At 43.4% G+C, this 23,188-nt stretch overlaps 1 protein-coding gene across 1 annotated transcript; it reads right to left on the reverse strand.

The window, feature by feature from the left end:
- Positions 1 to 2,897: 2,897 nt before the first annotated feature.
- SYCE1 (synaptonemal complex central element protein 1) lies at positions 2,898 to 8,780 on the reverse strand. Its single transcript, XM_015406146.1, is given in 3 exon segments — positions 2,898 to 3,473; positions 3,475 to 3,535; positions 8,479 to 8,780. Coding segments are annotated over 3 exon segments (939 nt in total).
- Between the last annotated feature and the right edge of the window lie 14,408 nt (positions 8,781 to 23,188).

Genomic DNA, 23,188 nt, shown 5'->3' on the forward strand with positions numbered 1-23,188 from the left:
TGAACAAAGGCCAGCCCAATATACAGAAGCCCAGTAATGTTGAGCTGCCATTTGTCACAGTGGCACTGGATTCTGCTGCTGGGCAGCCACTATTGCACTGGTTTTGCTGTCCTGCAACCCCCTTCCCCCTTGCTAGGATTTGGTGCTTGACATCAGTCCTGCTGAGCTGGCCTGGCGTTTGCCACAATTGCACTGGGTTCTGCTGCTGAGCTCTAGTAGGCTGGCACTGGGTTCTGCTTCTGGACAATAGTACATTGCACTGGTTCTGCTGTCTTTGCAGAAATGCCCCCCTTACTTCAGATATTCTCAGATCTGACCTTAGTCCTGTTGGGTTTTGGCACTGCCACAGTGGCACTGGTTTGGTGTAGTGGTTAAGTGCACAAACTCTAATCTGGGAGAACCGGGTTTGATTCCCCACTCCTCCACTTGCACCTGCTGATGTGACCTTGGGTCAGTCACAAGCTGTGGCACAGCTGTCCTTGAAAAAGAGCAGTTTGTGTCAGAGTTCTCTCAGCCCCACCCACCTCACAGGGTGTCTGTTGTGGGGAGGGGAAGGGAAAGGAGTTTGTAAGCCGCTCTGAGACTCCAAGTGAAGGGCGGGGTATAAATCCAATCTCTTCTCTTCTTCTTCTTCTGGTTCTGTTGGGAAAATTGAACTGGTTCTGCTGCTGGCCTTGAAAAAAAAGCCCCTGCTTCACTTGCAACTGCAGAGATTCTTTGGGACATTCTGCTGAGCTTATATTGCCTTGCTATTCCCCCCCCATTGGAAACAATGGAGGATGGGGGCACCCTGTTTGGGTGCCCATAGAATTGGACCCACTGGTCCAATTTTGTTGAAACATGGGGTTTCTTTTGGAAAGATGCTCCAGCAGGTATACTGCAAATTTGGTGCCTCTACCTCAAACCCCTTCCACCCCAACCCAATGCATATACCCTAGGAGATTTGCTATTGACTATAATGGCCCCATGGGGTATAATGAAGTTGAAAATTGAGGATTCTCTTATTGGTAAACTGAATCAGATCAGAGAATCGGATTCCGCTTAACTATTGCCTGAATTATGCCAAAAAGGCGCGATTTGGGTATTAAATCAGATCAGAAATGCTGAATGCAGATCCCTACCTGACAGTGACTTCAATGAAATCAGAAGTAGGGGGAGAGGTCAGAAACAGAAGCCAGAGAGACTTTTGCAATGTGTAATCCTTTGGCTCCAAGTATTGATCAACTGCTTGAAGCTGAGATGATCATAATATGCATCAAATCCTTGCCTTGGCCAGATACGAAATTCTTGCTTCCTCTCTCCGTCCTGTTACCTTCCCCCAAATTCATAAATGCATAGCACCTGTGGCACCTGAGGCACTCTAGAAATTTGAATTTTCCAAATTTCTCACATGAAAAATATGGTGTTCTGGGAACCACAGGGCTCACAGTGCATCATGCATTACAGTCTAAATGCAGACACCTGGCACATTCTGGTGCATATTAAATTTTCAAGGTGTTCACCAATTTGCCTGGAATTATTAACAACTATGGGGAATTTTGATATCACACAAAGCAATAGGCAAAACAGGGGTCCCGCTTCTCCCAGACGCATCAGAAATAGACTCAGAGACTGACTTCAGTATAAAATGGTTTCATTTACTGAAGATATTTCACAAGCACACAACAATTCAAACACACACAATTTCACAGATCTCGGAAAATTAGAGAGAAGAGGATAGCACATTCGCATTAGCAGGATAATTCGTTGAGGGGTAATACTTTACCTGTCCTCAGCGGGATGAAGCGATCCTTAGGGAAAATAAGAGATACTATGGGGTAATAGGGTCATGTCCTGAACCAGCAGAAACATGTGGAGACTCTGGCAGCGCTAACCAAGAGTCATGGAGGTACAGTGGGTGTATAGGTCAAGAAAGCATGATGGGTTGCCCTCTTTTATGAGGGGGCTTGGGGGTGGGCTAGGCTGGCCACATCCCCTGGCACACTTCCTATTAGTCTGTCCCCAAACGCATCCTGATTGGAACTGGGTTCAGAGGGAAGGGTCTAAGTATTGATATTCTTCTATTGTCTCATGGCTGTAGCTTCAGCTAGGTGAGGCTGCGTGGGGGAAGGGGAATGTTGCCTACGTGTGCAGGAAGGAACTCCACATGGAGTTTGAATTCTCTGTCTTTGTTCTTCTGCCTTGGCATGGCATCTGTCTGGCTTCAGTGCTTCATGTGGCTAGGGAGCTGGTCCATCTTACAGCAGGTAAGAGGGTAGGTAACCTCAGGAACTGTAGGCATATCATCTCAAAGGAAGTCTTCCTTCTTCTGGGTGTGTGTCTGTAACTGCCATCACTTTTGGGTCACCACACAGTTTAGTCCCTTTTGAACACTACTTGCACAGTCCTGTTTTTATCACTTATGAACAATGTCCATAAGAGGGCTATAAGCACCTTGCAGGGAAACAAAGGTGCTTGAGGAGCAGGAGGTAAAGAAGGCTTGAAGGAGATAGCAAGAATTTTCTGCTGTCTACTGGCTGCCATTGCATCAACAGGAGGGGTGGACACAAAGAGGGGGAATTCTAGGGTGGGGCAACTAGACCATCAAGGTACTCTTTTTTTCTTTTTTCTTTCCAGCCTTTATTCAGCAGTATTGAATCTGTTTGGGGTAGACTTCCAGAGGGGTATTTTTAAGTTTCCGCTGCATGTTGTCATACAACAATTTGAAGTACGACGCCTTACAATCACTGCAGGGGTCCAATGACCTTTTCAATGTTTGACATGCATTCCAGTTGTCTGTTTATAAGCTCCAGGCTGCAAAACTCCCACCATCTGTGACTTGGACAGACATCCCCAACAATGAAGTAAGCGTAGCTCTCCTGTACTGAATCTTCAGGTGTAGCAAAGGGCAACTGATGTTAGTCTTCCTTGGGGCAACCATCCTGTACCCCTAGGTTTTCCAGTTCTGCTTTTAGTCTCCTGCACCTCTCCTGCAAATCAGAATTCTCCTTAGTGGTTGTTTCCAGATACTCTGTCGCTTTCTTATATTCTTCTTGAAACAGTTCCATGGCACAAGCTGCTGCGGGGCTCTTGAGAAACCTCCGCTCTTCATTGAAGGGAGAGCACCTCAGCAAATCCAACTCATCCTGCACACGAGCCAGTTTCTCCTGGATAAGTTTCTCTTTGGCCAGCAAAACCTCTTTGTCAGCCTCAGTCATCGGCTTCTTTCTTACATAGCACTCCCAGAGGCTCCTGTGCTTCTCCATCAGCTCTTCCAGTCGCTGCTCAAATTCCATTCTCTGCTTCCTTTGCTTCAGTTTCTCCTCCTGAATCTTGGCCTCGAGTTCCTCAGTTCTCTCCTTGCTTTCCAGGTTCAGTTTCTGTTGTCTCTTCATCTCTGCTTCTCTCTCTTCAGAGTGCCGCTCCACAATCTTTCGGGCTGCTTTCTTCTCGTTCAAGATTTCCTCAAGCCTTGACTCCTCTTCATTCAATTTTTTCCAGTTCCCTCTGCAGTGTTGTGCTCTGTTCATTTGCCTCAGAGAGCTCCTCACGTAGTCTGTGGTGATCCAAGAAATCAGAATCAAACTTGGGATATAATTTATTTGCTGATTTATATGCAAGTAGCTCAGGTTTGTTGCCAAAAGGAGACCCATATCAGGGAGTATACATGCAAGTATGCCTACATCTGTAAGCCAATGCTGACTCCAAGGGGGACTCTGCATACATAGGTATGACATGGATTGATAGCCCTCTAAAGAAGAAAGGGAAGGGACATAGATACTGAAACAGAATGTAACTGTATTGTCCTAAGTGAGATACAGAGTAGGGAAAGAAAATGAGAAATCATTATCTTCTAAGACAGCTCAGTCTTAAATACTATGCAGATTGCAATTCTCAGCAGTTCAGTAATAACACTAGCTGTTTACATGTGGAAAGCCAATAAAAGGATTCACTTTGCAAAATCTTGGCATCCACTTAGACTTAATTTGTTCTTAATAAGTGTCTAGACAATGGGGGGGGGGAAACCTGGTAACAGAAAAAAGTGTTGGGCAGTTGGGGGAGGAAGGTAGGAGTGGAGGGGCAGGAGTCCCTAGCAGGGCAGTGAACAAAAAGGGAACTATAGCAAGCTGGAGAATCATAGAGAAAGCTGTAGCATCTGGTGGGGCAGTAAATTGGACCTACAAGCAGGGAGGGTCAGTACATCTTTGAGATATGGTTTGGTGAAAAAAGGTAGGGAAAATGTAGGTTATATTCTCCCTGTCCCAAGGGAAAACCCTGTTACCTAGTGTCAGTGTTGGAAGAAGGCTCAAGGATGGAAACCAACTCCAAATGGTGGGGCTCATGGGAAGGGTTTTTAAATTCCTTTTTATCTGGCTAGTAGCAGGTGTCTAGACCCTTGAGGGGCATCTGTATGCCCACTGGCATTACTTGCAACCCTTTGTGGGGGAGCTCAGATGACTAAAGACTGCAGATAGTGTTGGGGTGTTGGCCCAGGTAATCTTTTGTCTTCACGTGAGACAAGCCCCTCAAGACATCCTATTGGTCAGCATTGTTTTCCAACGTCTATATCCATTCACACACACACACACACACACTTTTTTCCTGCCCCCCTATAGCGCATAACGCTAGCTGTTGGCACTATTTTCTTCAAGGACTTCTGCATGTCTGGGCAGGTAGTAGTTCAGTTTTAGTATATGTGCTGCTGAAGTGAGCACAGGTAGTATTACCAGTAACTGGTCCCTCTATTCACTATCAATCACCTCTGCTTTCTTAGTTCTGTATTGTTTGCTCTTTTTGAATGCTTAGTGTGCTTGCAATTAGGGAAATACTTTAAGCAGGAGAAGGAGGAGGACGTCCAGCCGGGGCGCAGGAGGCACCGCCGCAGCTCACCCGCCCTCCCCCTCTCCCCCCAGGGGAGAGGGGGAGGCAGCAGCAAAAGGTTCTCCAGGCCCCACCGGGAGGTTGGCATCTGCGCCTCGCCTAGGGCACAGAAACACCTCGAGCCGGCCCTGCCAGTCAGCTGAGGGAAGGTTGAGTTGTTATGAAGTGAATGTCTCTTTTGTGGGCATCTCTGGGCAAACTGGGAAGTGTACATCCTCTGGCAGAATGTGTACTAATAACTGGCTTGATGGCGGTGGTGATAACCCAGAGGCAGTGAATTAGGAAGTAGGGAAAAGAGAAGGCACTTTGGGCAGGCAACCTGGGACCACATGGGCAACAACGTATGCTCACAAGACCCGGTTCCCCATAACACTTAAATTGATTTACCCAAACACATGCAGGATTGTGAAGATGGCAACAATTTAAAAACAGAGAAGCAAAAAAGCCCAGGTGAGGAAGGATGGGGGAGCCGTGGCTGAACTAACGTAGAAATGGGAGTAGATGAAATAGTGATGATTGGACAATGTTTTAAGACCTCATATCTGCACCTTCTGCTTGTGAAACTGACATATTGCCCATGACATCCATCACAGGAAGTGAATTTACATCCCCTGTGAATCTCGATATACCATGCCTAGGTAAAGACTAACAGGAAAATGTTAAATATATACACACCTCAGTGGCTGTCCCACTGGGTGTTTTACTGTAGCTACACAAACACCAAAAGAAATCATGATGATTTATGCAATAACCATGAATATCAAAGAAAGCAATCTTGCTGTGTGCTACTTTATAGCCTCTGGTTGCCCAGAGAGGGAAATAAAACTTGTATGGTACTGTATATCTTGATAGTATCTGTTGAATTTAGCCAATTCTCAGGGCCAAAGTCTATTTTCTTGGGCCCAGCTCTGTTCTCCAGGCACTAGTTGGGGTGGAACACATGTGGAAAGTCAGACTCCCGCCCTGTTCCCAAATTACAGTGAACACACATATAATGTGTGTACACAGTACACTTGAGTTTGTGTGTGTGTGTGTGTGTGTGCTGAGTAATTTTCATGTTACTTTCAGTGCATATACAGCTGAATGTGTGATTGAAATGGTATCTGAAGAAGTGAACAGTGACTCACAAAAGCTAATACCCTGCCACATATTTTGTTAGTCTTTAAGGCGCTACTGGACTCTTGCTCTTTTCTACTGAAACCAGATATTTATCCAGGTACTGGTCCCTGGTTTCATTTGTAAAGTAAATACACCTTGGCTCTTTCATACAAACAGATGTACACATGTACATACAAAATGTGCATGCATTCACTGTGATCTGTGATGTGACCCGGGTGCAGGGCTCTAGTCGGGGGGGAGCTCTCAGGTACGGAGCTCCGGAAGAGAACCTCTAGGGGGCGGGGCGGTCACGTGGTGAAGCCCCGCCCCCTTCTTTACCCCGCCCTCTGCTTCGATCCTCATTCCGTTTGGGAATGAGGATGAAGCAGGAGGGTAAGTAGCCAGGCCTTCTGACACACTTCCGGTGATGTCAGGGGGTGTGGCCTTCTGTCACTTCCGGTGATGTCAGGGGGTGTGGCATATGCAAATAAGTTATGCTAATGAGTTATGCTAATGAGCTCCGGCAGCTCTTTTTCTACAACAAGACCCCTGCCCGGGTGACTATAATCTGGTGTCACCCAGCAGTAATGGTATGATGTGTACAAAGCACATGAGCTCAGATGGTCTGAGGTCATCAGTAAGGGGGTACCAAGGAATAAACTTACTAACCAAATGACCACATCAAGAGGCAGAATGGAAGTTGTTTTTTGCCTTTCCAGAATGGGCACGAGAAAGCAATGCATTAACATTAGAAATACCCTTTGCAGCTCATTTATTCTTAAATTTACACGAAAGGCCATGTGCAGTTTTGTTTGTTATTTTCAGTCTTTCATTAAAATTGGTTAGGACCTCTGAAATCCAAAATCAATTGCTTTTAAGGTCACATGCAGCCATCTCACCCTGTATTCACTAGGGGAGAGAATAGGCTCCTCAGAGTTCTTATGAGCATTTCCAGTGAATAAGGCATTCAGAACAAATCTACCTAAGAAGGAACTATGGTAAAGGTACTGAAGTGATTCATTCAAATATCACATAGACGGAGTCGCTATTCACAGAGGAAACACAGCATCTGAAAGATGAAAAATCATAAGTGCCGTATAAAGGAAGAGCAGCTCAGCAAACTATAGATTTTAGTTTGGAATTGTGTGGAAATTGGTTGGGAGGTAGACATGCATATGGCTGGTTGCTGCTAGCATGTAAAGTGGGAATTATGGTGAGCAACAGTGACTGTTGAACAAAATGGACTTGAATACCTGCATGCAAATGCTTTACGGACTATCCTCCATTGTCTTTCTATCTTGAACTCTGGTTAGATGCAAGATTGGTCTATTATGTTAAAAGGGGCACTTTGCACACTGTCCCAAAAGTAGACAGAATGTAGGTTGAATTTAAACACATGCCTGAAGATTTTACTATGTGAGCTGCCATAAAGATTGCCACAGCAACCATAAACTCAGGATTTGGGTTGTGTAACAAAGGCAGGAGACTGTCCCCCAAGTTTTGCCTTTTGGACTAGCTCACAAATCCTACAGCTCCCTCACTCCCAAGAGCAAGCACTTTTTGTTGAATGAATTTGACTCCAACAGTTTGGGAGTTTATTCCACAGAACTCAGTGATCTGATACGTGCCTTTTAAGTTTTTACCCCCATCACTACAAAAGCTTGCAAGATCATTGTGTTACCAGTGTGGTATCTGAGGTGAAAGAATAGGGGATGATATAGGATGCCCAAACAGCCTACATTTTTCCAAGCTGTCTTCCGTGGTTGTTTGAGTGGGGGCACAGCCTACCACTGTTAGGTTATCATTTTCCTTTCTAATGTTCTTGCACTTTAAGCAGCAGCTGTCTACAGGTCTAGGATGTGCATTCCACCAGCAATGTATGATGGCTCCCCCTATTGCTCAATTAACCTGACTGCTCAGGATTGCAGAAACATAGACAGCTCATGCACCTGGTAAACCATAATGCATCACTAGTGAGCTGTGTTTGGCCTGGTTACTTATAGGGTGTGCAGACTTTATCTCAAACAAGACCGAGAACCATTAATACTTATCAGGGATCAAGAAGATATCTTTTTTAAAATGTGGCACATCTGATTTAGGAGGAGATAGAGTAACAGACAGTTATGTGATCTGCCAGCCTTTTTTCTCAGTAAATGGAATGGGTCTACTCATTAAGTAACCACAATTTCAGTGAAGTTAATGATTTGCTGCACAGTGGCAAGGCACATGGATCCAAGGTACACTCCTGTAACCTGGCACATGTAAGTCCTACACACTAGTGCCTTAAAAAAATAATAATTAATGGCTTTTTTCTACATCCTACCAACTACATACTACAATCTAATCTAAAAAACCCCCACAGATTAGTCAAGGATCTTCAAAGGTCTACAATAAATTTCAGAGTTCCCTATTACATATAATTACAAAGTAAATATTCTAAAATATCACTAGCATGAAATTCAATAACATAATATTGTGTTATCTCATTACAATTTGCCAAGTAAGTTCTCAGATCTTCACTTAGGTTTTTTCTTCTGGTTCTGCTTCTTCTTCTTCTTGACAGGCAGTTTAACTTTGTATGATCTAGGGGCAGCCTCCCCTAGTTCAGATTCAGAGTCCATAAAGTCACCTAATGAAACCGATGTAGAGTAGGAACTGCCACTACTTGCTTTTTCTTCACTTTCATCTGTAGCATTATTGTCCAAGGTTTCTCTTATTGGTTTTGCTGGAGTCTGCTGTAGTTCCAAAAAGGTTTTGGCCTTGGCCAAAGAGTCAATCTTTTCTTTTTTCCCTTTGTAATTGAAAGTCAGTCCTTCGAACATAAGCCATTGATATTGGATAGAGTTTCCTTGTCGGAATATTGTTTTTTATATTGCTTTCTCTTTTTTCATATTTCAAATGGAATGTCTTTTAAAGTCTTTATTTCTGTTCCTTGGATTTTTTAAAGATTTATTTATGATTATTACATTACAAAGTGGCAATTCTACCCATAAATGATAGGTGTAAATCATGCCATTTCTGTAAATCTTTCTTGATATCTTCTAATAATTTCTTGTAATTATTTTCAAATAGGCTACTATTTTTACTTGAAAGGGTGATGCCTAGATGTTTAACTTTGTTGATTACCTCTATATTAGATTGAGACTGGATCTTGTTTATCAAATCCTGAGAGCAGTTTTTTGTCAAGATCTTGGGTTTTTTGAAATTTATTTTAAGTCCTGCTATTGAGCCATATTCTTGTATTACATTAAGCAGGTATGGTGTAAATATTATTGGATCTTCCAAAATGAATACTAGATCATCAGCAAAAGCTTGAAGTTTAAATTCCTCTTCTTTAGTTTTAAGACCTCTTACGTTCGAATTTTCTCTTACCAAGTCATTTAATGTCTCTATTACAAAGATAAATAATAATGGCAAAAGTGGACATCCTTGTCGAGTTCCTTTTTGAATAGGTATGTTCTGAGTTAAACCTCCATTAACTATTATATTTGCAAATTGTTCTTTATATATAGACATTATCATCATCATAATATTATTGCCACAATCCCATGGTCTCCAATTTGTATCTTAAGAATTCCCAAGTTACATTGTCAAAGGCTTTCTCCACATCGAGAAAAACTAGTGCTAATTGTCTTGGATTTTTAAAGGAGTCCCATTAGTTGCTTTCAAAATCAAATCTCTTGTTGCCCTTCTTAGAAATTTCACATATATTTCCCTGGGAGATTATTTTTCTTAACAAATTCTGGATAGATCAGATAGACCATATCAGTGTCCAAATCCAATATTTTTGGTTCACAATTAATCAGGGGTGCTAATCCTTCTCTTAAGATCTGCCTGAGATCTTCATCTTTATTCCCAGGAACTCCTTGAAATCTAAGGATATAAGCAGATCATTCCACTTGAATTTGTATTAATTGTTGCTTTTCTGAATTTTTTTCCTTTTCCGCTGATTCCACTCATTGATTCAAAGTTTTAGTATTATGTTCAACTTTTTGCAGCTTTTTTGCTGTCCTCTCTGTTGTGGACTTGACTTCCTTAAGTTCTTTATGGAGGGTTTCAAAGTTTTTGTTGAGATTTGTCATTTGGTCCAGCAGAGGGTGTAGTGCTTCAGAGATCATGCTTGCAGTGTCTGTGGTCATTTCCGGTCTATGAGACAGTGATGATGTGTTGGAAGTTCCTGCCGTAGGTTTCGCTTTAGGCGCCATTCTTCCCCCTCGCCGCGACATTGTTTATATTTAAGGTAAAAAAATTCTTTAAGTGCCTGAGATCTTCCTCTAGTGTGCTGAAAACTTTTTGAGCTCTATGTGGGTTTGGGTGGATGCTTTAGCTTGAATCGGCTTTCTGCCTTAACCTTTCACTTGGTTAGTTAGGCTGGGCAAGGGTTACTCCCCCTCCAGAAGGATTTCCCCCCCTTCTTCACGTTTAAGGCTTGTGTTTAAATCCGTTCCCCCACATGCTTTTTAGTAAGAATTTCAGCATTCACGTTTTAAATCAGTTAGGCGCTGCAAAATAAGGTACATTCTTCCACTTCAGTTGATCCTTTGCTCACTCTGGAATTGGTGTGCGCCTCTGGACACCATTGCTGGCCCCAGTGTGGTAGAAACTTTAGGGACAAAAGGAAGCCTCAATCCTTCATCTGCAGCTTCGGGAGTGGCTCTCTTCGCATCCCAGGCTAGACTCCTCCTACAGAGGCTCTAGGGACAACCAAATGTGTTCGGTCTTCCTTCTTACCGGTTCGGTATGGAACGCACCCATCGGAGCTCAATGAGGTGCGACCATCTAGCGAGTCTTCGAAACCGAAACCACACTAGAGCTTTGTATGGACTGATTCACAGAGGCAGAGGGAAGGAAATAGAACTAGAGGTTGTGGGAGGGACGTGGTTGTGAGAAAATGGGTGTAAAGAAAGCTTTTTGTAAGCCAAAGGAATGGAATAGGTGAGAGCAGGCTGCATAACAGAAAGTGAGAGTTACTGTTTCACAGTGCTTAAAGATGAGTGCTTAGAACATATGGATATTTCCATAGAGGGTGACTTAATGCTTAATATTTTTTTAATCACCTCATTTTCTATTAGCCTGGTACTTTGTTATTCCATATATGAGCAGGAGGTGAACTAATGCTACTGCTGTTCCTGTGTTGTTTATATATATAATGTGCTGTAACAAGGCAAAGCACCCCAAGGGAGCTCACACACCTCAATACACAAATCACTGAATTTATGCTGCAAATGAGATGTGAAATAGTTTCCTTTTATTATGCTGTTCCCCCCCCCCATGCACTGTGGTCCTTGTAAAGCTCTGCTAGTGTTAGCCCCATTGGAAGGAACTCAGCCACGTACCTGCAGGGAGCTTGGAGACTTGGCTGGTCTGTGTGGTTAAAGGCAGTGGAGTTTAAATAATATTTCCCAGGCCCGTAGTGGCATTCTTGTGTTTACAGCAGTCTAACAGTGCTTGAACTGTAAAAACTGATGTGGGAAATGAAAGCTTAGTAAACGGGTCTTTGAACCTGGCACTGAAATTGGAGTCCTGTAGCCAAGCTGTCCAGATCCTCAATCTTGTATTATGGATGTTAAACTTACTCAGGGCTATGGGACCGATACACAATATACAGGCTTTTATCTATTGACTTTCATATGTTTTGTATTTATTCTTCTGCACTGCCTTCTGTGCAGTAATTTTTTTAGAGGTTTACAAAGGCAGCCAGGGCTGCTCCTTCTCTCTAGGAAGCAATTATGACCTCCTACACCCAACAGATTTTTTCCCTTTTGGCTGGATGTTACAAGCCAACGAGGGCAAGGGTCAAGCAGCTAAGTGGCAAGCCGGGCATATAGAAGAACTTTGTTCACATTCTTGGGTTGCAGTAACTAATATTCATCGAAGCAGATTCAACAATCGGGGGCTAGTAATATCTGGTAATCACTCTGCATTAGTAGTGGCATTTAAATTGGAGAAGAGAAAATTGGTTTTATACACAAATGTTTAGTAGGGATGTACAGGTGACAGTAAACTAATAAAGATCTGACCCAAATAATACCCATTTGTAAATACTGGAAATGTTCCAAATCTGAACAAAATTGTTTCCAACATTCAGGAAAAGGAGGAAGTGTTCCCATCTGGTGGTTATTTTGGCCTTTTGCCATCTTATTTTGATTAACTGGGCAGTGTGAGGGTTTGGCCAGCAAATGAAAGGAGTAACTCAAAATCAGGGACATCAGAATCATCATTATCCCAGCTGATATCTGCTTGGTATTTCCAGTTTCCACTCATCATTATACTAACTTTGGGAAGATTTTCTGATTTTGTACTATAATGTTCAATGATCTGGGGTGGCATGGGTGCTTGGGGGGGGTGGGGCAGAGTCTATGGCCTGTATCCAAGCATGCATTTCTAAAAAATTATGGTTTCTTAGATGGGCATGACAATGTCCACTTTCTGCCTCCCACTGCAGCCCTAGAGACAGATGGAAAAAACCAGGAACAGACACACATTGGACTGTGTTTCATCTCACACAGGATTGTGTTGCATCTCACACAGGGTTGGAACTTGTGTACTCAGATTCAACTTGTGTACTCCATTAATGTATGAAGAGGCAACTCAACTACCATGGTAGACACATGTGCATCAGACCAGATAAGATTCAAGACTTCAGTGATAAAGAAAGATCAGATCTTTTCTCTCTATGATAGAGAATTACTGATTCAGGGTCTGTAATCCCTAAGAGACTGTCATCGTCATGTAAAAGTACTAAGTAGCTGCACTTTTTGACCAATCCAAATCACATGCACACTACAGCCGCTCTTAGCCACAGTAAGGAAAAAAGCCAACCCTTCCTGTTGGGTTGCCAATAGAGCAGGGACACTGAGATCTCTCTTGGTTAAGGGGTGCACCCTCTGAACAATTTATATGTGGGGGGGAGATTTATAAGAAAAAAATCTGCTTCCTATTGAGACTAAGGGTAAATTTAAGAACATAAGAAACCTGTTGGATCAGACCAATAGTCCATCTAGTCCAGCAACCTGTCTTACACAGTGGCTGACCAGTTCCTCTGAACATAGAAGTTCCCTTCAATCACCATGGCTAGTAGTCACTGATAGACTATCCTCCATGAATCTATCAAATCCCCTTTTAAAGCTATTTATTCCTGTGACCATCACTACATCCCTGGCAGTGAATCCCACATTCAAATTACTCTCATTTTAATCAGGTTACTGGGTTGTTATCCTGGTATGAGTAGCTTTACTTCCAATATTAAAGCATCCAACTCAAGTTTTTGAACCCACAAGCCACTTCCTAATCTGAGGTAGAGATGGGCACAAACCACTTTTTGTGGTTCAGTTTGTGGCCACACCACAAACTGAACCACAAACCAATACAAACTGGGAGGTTGGTTTGCAAACTGAACCAGTTTGAATTGATTAGTGAACCCTGCTTTTTGCTCCCCACCACTTTTGTTGGGGAGCAGAAAGCAGAGGGTTAAATGGCTTGGAGCCATTTAACCCTGTGATTTCTGTTCTTCATGAACAGCCACAAGCCACCACTAACTGCTTTAAAATTTGTGGAAGTTCATGGCAGCTCTTCAGTTTGTGAACATTGCTTTATGAATCACGAACCAGCCAAGATTCATCTTGAACTTTCATTTGTGAGCCAGTTCGTGCCCATCCCTAATTGGAGGTTCCATCACTTGCACTACCCTTATGTCTAATGAATGTGTCATGGCAAGCTGATCTATTACTAAGACTTGAACTAAGCAGAGTTTTCACCACTGCTATTGTTCTGGCTGGATGGTACTGTATGGACACAGGTACTTATCTTCCCCACAGAGTAGATTCTGAAATGAACTAAAGCCTGTGTTTGTATTTGTAGTGAACTTTTTTCATTGGTGTTCTCAACCTGTGTCACTGACATTTTGTTGCTTTAAGTTCCCTAACATACTAGGGAGCCAAATGGATTCTATCCAAAGGCAGAAGGTGCCCAGGAGTGATTGAATAAATTGAATAAATTGCTTTTCTATCCCAGAGGTTGACTATGACATCCACAGGTGCCACTTATGCCAATATACAGAAAAAACATACATTTAGTCCTCCTGACCCATTAACAAGTTGCATGGTTCTGTGAACAGTCCTAATATTTTCCTAGCCACAATTTTTGCATGTCATGCAAACATCTTCAGGTAGTGTTAATCAGTAATTCATCTCCAATATACACATTACGTTGGGCGTGCTACAAATCAACTGAAAGGCTGCTGAGAGACCTAGCTTCATAAATTTGTCTGTCACCAGGACTTTTTTTGTATAAGAGGCCATACCCAACAGCAGAAACTCATCAGTATATTAGGCCACACTCCATGACAGCACAACTCATTAACATATTAGGCCACACCCCCATGCCTTCTCTTGGCTTGCCTGGGCAAGCCCCCCTTGAAGGGAAGGGAAGGCAGTTTAAACTGCCTTCCCTTGGCTTGGCAGGGTGCCCTGCAGCAAGCCGGCCCTTGGCCTCCCCGATCCTTCCAGGCCCCCCCAGCCCCCCCTCTTTGGAGTTGCTGGGTTTTTTCCCACTCTCTAGGCCTTCCCTCTGTAGCCACGCACACAGAGGTTTTGGCTGTAGTGGGCATGGCTAGAGATGTAAAATTTCCGGAAATTTTGAAGCTCGGAAAAAACCCCGTTTTTCCCCCGGATTTTTTCGGGAAAAAACGAAAATTTTCGGAAAAATTGAAAAAAATGCTACATTAGCATTTCTTTTGTCTTTTCTAGATTGAAAGTCATTCTGTTACTTTAGGAACATAAAAAATGACTATGGACATTTTTACTTGGCATGAAATTATCACAACTAAAAATATAGTGTACCCAAACAATTATTACAAACAGAATACCCACCCACATGCAAAAACAAAACTGAAACCTTTTTATTTTCTTCTGACAATCGCACCTCCTAAAGGAAGAAATGCATCTTGTTCTTGCATTGGAGAGTTCAGTTTGTAACCTAGGACTTGCTTGTCCTCAGTGCACAGAAATTAGATCAATCTGATACCATTATATATTTTAGAAATGATTTGGAAAATATTTTATTTATCATGTTAAAATAAAACATTCCATAATCAATTTCTTTTATTTTCTTTTTTCAATTTTTCCAATTTTTCGGGGAAAAACAAAAAAGCTTCAGGGAAAAAAACGGGGTTTTTCCCAATTTTTCCATTTTTTTTTCCGGGCCTTCACATCTCTAGGCATGGCCAACTCTGAAGCCAGCCGGAACTCCATTCCTGTGTGTTCCTGCCCAAAAATAGCCCTGTCTGTCACTATGTTAATCCAAAGCAAATGGGCGTAACTATATCTAGTGGCAATGAAATCCATGCATCATGCTTTCTTGATGAACAAATGCATGGAATTTTCTTCTAAAAGTATGCTACCTGGTTCCCCTCCAGAGAACCTCGGTTCAACCTTTTTACTTCACCTTCTTAAGAGGATTGCCCAAACATGGTATTTCCCTCCCCCCAGCAGATTCACTCACAATTCCAGAATAAAAATCACTGCACAGTGCAGTGCCATGTGCTGTGCTTTACAGAACATTCTTCTTCCAGTTTGTAATTGCTAACAGTTTTATGGGTTGTTTTAAAAGGAAACAAACTCAACAGACTACTAAATTTTCATAATGGACTGCAATTATCTTGCTACGTTTAGAAATGGAAGATTCACAATTGCTGATGTGAGATCGTTTGAAAAATTAAAAATGATCCCTATCTGAATTCAATGCTGTAATTTAGTTTCTGCAGACGTAAAGTGCACGAATTGTCTGTGAAATGTGGATGACAGCCAAACAATTAGACTGAATTCTATTCCTGAACAGAATAGTATTCTATTCTGGGAGGTAGACAGAAATAAGGGGTGAGGAGGCGATGCCTGTTTTCCTTTTATATAAAGAGTACTCTTGACTGAGGGAAGTGATTCAGAGGTAATTCATAGTCTTTTGTGGTGTGCGTTCATCATATGATTTATGTTCACCATCCACCAAATATTTCACTCTTTGTGTAACCAGAATTCTTCTGTTGAAGTCCCAAAGAAATAAGCAATTTCCATTGCAATCCTAAGAAGGTCTATTCAGAATCCTACTTGCGTCTATTCAATGGGACTTACTCCAGGGAGAGTGTTCATAGGATTGCAGTCAGTCCACCATGCCTTTCATGGCTCCAGTCTTGGCTGTGGTCAGTAGTTCTTTAATTAAGCATCTCCATTCCATGCCCAATCCTGTTCCACACCAACACCATTTTAGCTGGAAACGTTGCTGCTGGATTCTGCTGCTTCAGGCTGTAGATAGAGGATTGTATGACTGAACTTTTGAGATCATTCTTTCCTTTGGATTGGGAAACCACTGAGAGTGTTTTTCTGGATTCAGTTTAGTGAGGAATGGTTTCCCCCTGCAACACTGAGTTCCGTCTTAATCCCTGTCTACTTTCACCATAGATGTTTCAGTCATTATTCTCCAATGGATTTAAGGAGATCTGTTGCCTTACATTAAACTAGGCCAATCATGGAGGGGGGAAGGGGATTGTTTTACCTGAGCCTCAAGCTTAAAAGCCCCCCAAAATCATTAGACACTTGTAAGATTGTTGGCATTTGATACGTTTTGAAAATTTAGGGGGGGTTATGTGCATCATGTGTAATTTTTTTAAAAAATATTATGGCTCGTGGCCTCGAAACCTGGAAATGACCAGAGCCTGTGTGAGGGATCCAGCTTTAAGTTGCCTTATTTAATATTTTGACAAAAAATTATATCTGGAAATATACATATTTCATGTTTTGTTTTCATGAACTGTGATCTAACACTTCTGTGTATATGATGTTAAAACATCACTTCAGAAAGCAATCCCACAACAAACAAGCAATGTAAGAAGCATGCATGCTAGAGAGAATAACTGATTGTCCTAATTCTCCCTCTCAGTCTTGTACTGGGCTGTGAGGTAATTTAGATGTAATTTTAGGGTTGCCAGCTGTGGGTTGGGAAATACCTGGAGATCTTAGAGGTGGAGCCTGAGAAGAGTGGGGTTTGGGAGTGACCTCAGCCGGTATCGTGTCATGGAGGCTACCCTCCAAAGTTTCCATTTTCTACAGGGTAACTGATCTTGATTGTCTGGAGTTCAATTGCAATAGTGGGAGATCTCCAGGTGCCACCTGAAGACTGGAAACCCTAAGTCTATTTCTGTGGTAGAGTCCAGTCCGGATCCCGTAGTTTTACTGCATGAATTGGGAAAATCACATAGTTTCCCATACACATTCCAGATCAATAGCATTTGTTGGAAAGTCAAAATTTGTGACAAACTTGATGGCACTTGTATCACAAATAATGATATCCTGGATAGCAGTTTTTGTAAACCACCAATCACAGTTATTGCTTATATTTTTGGATAAATATATGTTTCAATAAAAAGTTTGAGTCCAGTGGCGCCTTTAAGACCAACAAGGCCCCCATGCTTGACAGGAGATGGATCGAGAATAATGACTGTGCTGCCCCAGCCAGCGTTTTAAACTGTAGTTAAGTAGAACTGCCATATATCTTTAAGAGCAGTGGTCCCTGGGAATTGAAGTCTTTAGTTAGACATCCCACAGCATCCGGCACACAGACGCACGAGGATTCGAGTTTTACAGCTCTCTTCCCGTGTCCTTTGTTCTCTTTAAATGACAAGAAGATGGGAACGCGCAATCTTTTTCACCATGAGACAGTGAACTGAATTAGATTACAAAAGATGTGGACTTCACCAGTTATTCACCCTGATAGACTGTAAGTAAGGACATCTGAATGCATATAGAATTTAATAAAAAGTGATTTAATTCTACTTTGTTCTGGCCGTGTGTTGATCACGTCCAGAAGGCGCTGTTGACTTCCGACTTAGTGCTAGACGGAACAATGACAGAGTGTGGCGCTCTCTATCCTCCGGGAGAGGTTGCCCACTGGTCGCCGTGCTGCCCTCCTGCCACTGCCCAGCGTAGAGGCTGTATTTGATGGACCTAGAGGCAAAGAGTGGAAGCAGAGAATACCTCAAGGAGGGAGCTGGCCTCAGATGCTGGGTGGATCAGAGAGTTACCTCACTCTCTTGGCCCGTCCTGGGTTTGGCAGTCCGACTGTAGCTTTTCCACCCTTGTTCTCTCTCTCTCTAGCCGTGGGACCACAGTTGTAGCCAGCCCAGCGCTTCCTCATCGGCTCGCTCATCTCTTGCTTTTATTTCCCCCTCCGCTCCCTGCTCCTCCTTCTCCCCGGCCCCGCCTCCCTGTAAAAGATTTGATGCCGGGGCTTCCTGTTCCACCCTTCCTCCCTCTTCCAGGTCTGGTCCTTCGAGCCGCCTCCTCCCCACGGCAGAGACAGCCGTGCCCCCTCTATGCACCTGCCGACCCCCCCCCACCTCTGACGGGGGTTGCGAGGGAGCCTCCACTCATCCCGCGTCTCCCTCTGCTGCCCGAGAGCTCGCCGCTGGCTCCGCGTCTCCTCGGCCGCTTCTTCTCCAGAGCCCAATGCCGCCTCCTGTCTCTGCCGCAGCCATCTAGCCCTTGCCCCCGGCCCCTTGGTGAGTCCTGTGAGCAGGGCTGGGGAGTGGCTACCAGGCGCCGTGAATGGGGTGGGGGTGGGATTGTTGGGGTTGTCTGTCGCCTCTTCCTCTCCCGGCGGTCCTGGGAGGTCCCGGCTGTGACTGGGACACAGGGTCTCAGTTAATTACTCTCAGCATTCCACAGTTAAGGATAAATCTGCACATCAATCTCCAATTTTGACATATTTATTTCCTTCACTGTGTTTCCCCCCAAAATTAAACCCAAACAAATGGTATAAACTAAGCTTGTTATTCCTGTTTGGTCCTTGAATCTACTAAACATCTTCATTATGCTGTATGCTAATTTACTGCTCATCCTTTACCTATATGTATGGAGTGGTAATTTCCATTTCAGTGTATCAGTAGAAGTGTGCATGGACACGAAGGCTTGTACCTTGAATAAAACTTTGTTGGTCTTAAAGGTGCCACTGGACTCAACCTTTGTTCTGCTGCTTCAGACCAACACAGCTACCCCACCTTAATCCATGTTTTAATAACGTTCAGCTGCCTGGAGGTCAATTGTATAAACCCATGTTGTCTCTTCTGTGTAATTTTGTGATAATTCCATTCTGATTTGTGTTGTCCTACATAGCCTAAACCAACTTGAAAGAGATGTTGAAGGGACTACAATTATGGAATCATTCTTCAAATGTCTGGCTATCGCTGCGCTGCTGGACAGAATGATTGTGTGTCTGAGTGGCCATGAAATCTTGTCATACCAAATGCTGTATGAAGAATGAAATGGATGAAAAAATGGCAGTTATAATGCTCCTCTGAGTATGGAACACAGATATTAGATGGTGTGATTGTGGTGTTGTGTCAACAAGAGCAAGACATTTTGAGGGTCTTTTGAACTGACTCATGGAGATGCCAGAAAATGATGGTGGGATGTTCCTTCTAGGAAAGGAAGTTGAGCCAAAGTATTTGATTCATGACAGTGAAATGAAAATTGCATGTTGAAGAAGCAGCCCAAAGAAAGAATTCAAGTCACTCACTCCCCCCTCCTTCAGCAAAAGAGGACTGAAATATCTCTTCTTTATTTTTTTTTACATCAAGATAAAGGGTAGGGACCAGCAAAACTGTGTCAGAATGCACTTTTTGAAGGTATTTCTGATCCGATTTTGAATGTGCAAAAAAAAAAAAATGAACATATTTTCAAGTGTTCCAGGCTGCTGTTCACAAATTTGTGACCCTGTTGCAATCCAAACAGAGAAGAGATCAAGTATCCCTATTTAGGAATGGGCCTTCTTTTGAAGGGGGGTGTTCCTAAAGGTGGACTCTGTGGATTCATCTTTTCCACAAAAAATCACTGCCCATCAGAACACCACCCAAACTAACTTCATATACTTAATTGTTCATAGAACTGCTGCTAAATTTCATTGAAAGCAAAGAATTCAGAGGAAAATTTATGCAAAGCAACTAAGAAATTAAATTGAAAGCTAAAAGAATTCCAACGCAGCTAGCAAAAAATGTTCTGGGGTATCCACACATCCCTATCAAGGACATACAGAAACCATTAACAGAGGTCATTAGTCAATCAGCCCTATTTAATACCTTATTGGGAATCTATGATTTCTGAAGAAATATGCCATGCACTTGTTAAATACTAAATAAAGGATGCCATTGAATTCCTCCAAAAGTGATGCTATTTAATCAATTAAAATCTCTGAGCACAATAACTTCTTTGCTCTTGAGTCCCGTATTTTTGCTTCTCTAGCTGATAGGAGCTCATACATTGGAGAGAATGCACTGAATAAACAATACTTTGTTATGGAAGGAGAATTAGACTAGATGACCTTCAGATTACTTCCATATCTTAAATGAAAGTTTAGGGGATCTGACACTGAAATCACTAGTTCCTCCCTAGCCCTGGAATATTTGGAGATCCTGTAATACGTCTCAGAGTCACTCCAAAGACTTTGAGAATATTTGAGATTTACTACTGATTCCAGTTGCTATTTGGATGAAGCCTTGGAGATCATATTACATCTTCTGAGAAAATATTCTCTCCTTCCCTTGGATAATAGGAAGTGATTTTTAAAGAGGCTCATTAATTCATGTAGAATTTATGTGCTTTGCTTGTGGTATCAGGTTATATAGTGTGGTATTGTGGTATCAGTGCCAAAAAATGGATCTTGATTAATAGTGGTCTATTTTTCATTCACAACAGCCAACCTGCAATGACAGATACTTCTAGATTTGGGGATAGAAAGCTACTGTTGCTGTCTAAGTATGGAAGGTTATATACAGAATTAATTATTAGCTGTGTTATAGCACACTTCTCTCCTTTGTATACAAAAATGAGAGGATAGGTAAAAGGGACAGATGGTATCTTACCATAAGCTTTTCTAGCTTAGTAGCAGTTTAAACACTCCTAAACTAGTTAAGAGACTGATTTGCCCATTGCTTTATTTCACACTTCTGTCTAAGGAAAATGGAAGGGCAACATTTAGTTACTGCCATGAAATATATTGCTATAGCACTACTAACCCTTTTCTTCCTAAGCATTCTCCCTATTCAAAACCGCCTCCTAAGGAGAAACACGAGGAATCCATTTCAGAGTTAATGAGAAAAGCCTTTTCAGCTTGGTACAAATGAAACCTGTGGATTTTCTATTTCAGAACTGTGAATCACAAGATGTATATGCACTACATTTTGCACACTCAGAGTACATGTAAACAGGATACAGGTGTGAGCTGTTTCCAGATCACCACCACAATGTGCATCTTTGTTAGTAACTGGCAGTGTGATATGCCTCATCTTTACCACTTTGGAGAGTTGACTGAATGGATGTCAAGTTTCAGGTTATCCACTGAGATTATATTCACTCTATAGTACTGAGGACCAATAGTTGCCTCCACCTACTTGTTTAAAAAGATGTAGGATTAAAAAGATGTAATATTATGGGGGTGAGCAGGGCTAGTTTGGGCTCACAGCATGCCAGAGTGCTGCTCCGGGAGTCCAGCAGTGGGCACAAATGGTGGCGGCGGCAAGCCCTGCCCCCAGCTCCCCACCCACGCCCCCAAGCTCCTTCTCTCTAGAGTTGTGCTGCAGCGGCAGCACAACTATAGAAACTTTAAACCCCTTCTCTTTTCACTCCCCCCCCCATCCTGTCTTGGCAGGCTGGCCAGGGAAGCAAAGGGGGGGCATCTTGAAAAGTCTCCCCTTCCCCAGCTGGCCTGCCAAGGCAGTCTGGGTGGGGGGAAGCAAAGGTGTCGTGCTGCAGCAGTGGCACGATCTCTTCATTCTATTCTATGGACCCATATCACGAGGCAGGCACGTCAGGAGAGGGCGGGGGGGGCTTCAGAACCCTTCCTCGGCTCACCCGCTTGGGTGAGCAAGCTGAGGAATGCATTTAAATGCCTCTCCGCTCTCCCCCAGCCCTTCCTGGCTCGCCCCTCCTGGGCAGGGGGGCTCCTGAAACCTTCCTCGGCTTGCCCGCTTGGCCGAGCAAGCTGAGGAAGGCATGGGGCAGCATTTAAATGCCTCTCCACTCCCCCTGGCCCTTCCTGGCTCGCCCGTGTGGCAGGCGAGTCAGGGGAGGGCAGGGGGGGGCTTCAGAACCCTTCCTCGGCTCACCCGCTTGGGCAAGCGAGCTGAGGAAGGCATGGGAAGGCATTTAAATGCCTTTCTGCTCTCCCCCGGCCCTTCCTGGCTCACCCGTAAGGCAGGTGAGCCAGAAGAGGGCGGGGGGCTCCAGAACCCTTCCTCAGCTTGACATCCCCCCCCCCCGGTGTGTGCACACATGAAGAGCTTTGCTTTACAGGGTGCACGCAGGCCATCAGTCCGGCCGGAGCTTCAGTAAGGTGCTATGGGGCAGCAACAGAGCACAGAGCATCTGACAGAAGGTCCCAGCTTCACTCCACAGCCTCTTCTAAGTATGGGATGCAGGCAGTAGGTGATGTGAAAGACCTCTACCTGAGAAAGCTGCTGCTGGTCAGAGCAGATGATCCTGATATTGGTGGACTGAGGGCCCGATTTAGAATTAGGCAGCTCCATGTATGCTGCAGTAGAAGTGGCTTATCCCTTTCCCTGAGAAGCTCCCAGATCTTATAAATCCCTCCCTCCTTGTGAGATCTACAGCCAAGGCAATGGGAGCAGGGCTTTGTAGTAGGCTCTCTGATGGCTAGTTAGACAGGAAGGGAGGCTTTTGGAGTGGTAGCTCAGTGGCATAGCCCCTTCTTGCATGCAGAGGGTCCACAGTTCAAACTCTGGCAACCTCCAATTTAAAAGTTTCAGGAGGGGGCAATACTGTTTCTAAGCGGTGGAGCCTTGGGAGCAAAAATTCTACTTTGTGAGCTACTGGCATTAAAGTTGCAAGTGAGCAATTTGGCTACTGCACACTTAGGTTGCTCTGCAGCCACCCTTCCTGAACTAAGACAAAAATGTGTGTGCCAGAGGCTAATTAATTTTTTTTTTAAAAAAACACACCTAATCTTGCTCACACTAACTCAGCTTAGAGGGAACACTGGGTGGAGATTCAGGAGGGTGGCTGCTGGTCTGGAGGGACGATCTGACTTGATGGTCTGATTCAAGACAGCTTAATGTGTCCATGGGGTGAATACCCAGGGGTAGGCATTTTATTAAAACACAGCATTCATTTATAACTGATGTTTTAATGATGATTTGTGACTGATTTTAATTGTCTGTTTAAATACTTTC

The sequence above is a fragment of the Gekko japonicus genome, unplaced genomic scaffold (assembly GCF_001447785.1).
Source record: "Gekko japonicus isolate JY-2015 unplaced genomic scaffold, Gekko_japonicus_V1.1 scaffold1719, whole genome shotgun sequence".
NCBI lineage: Eukaryota > Metazoa > Chordata > Lepidosauria > Squamata > Gekkonidae > Gekko > Gekko japonicus.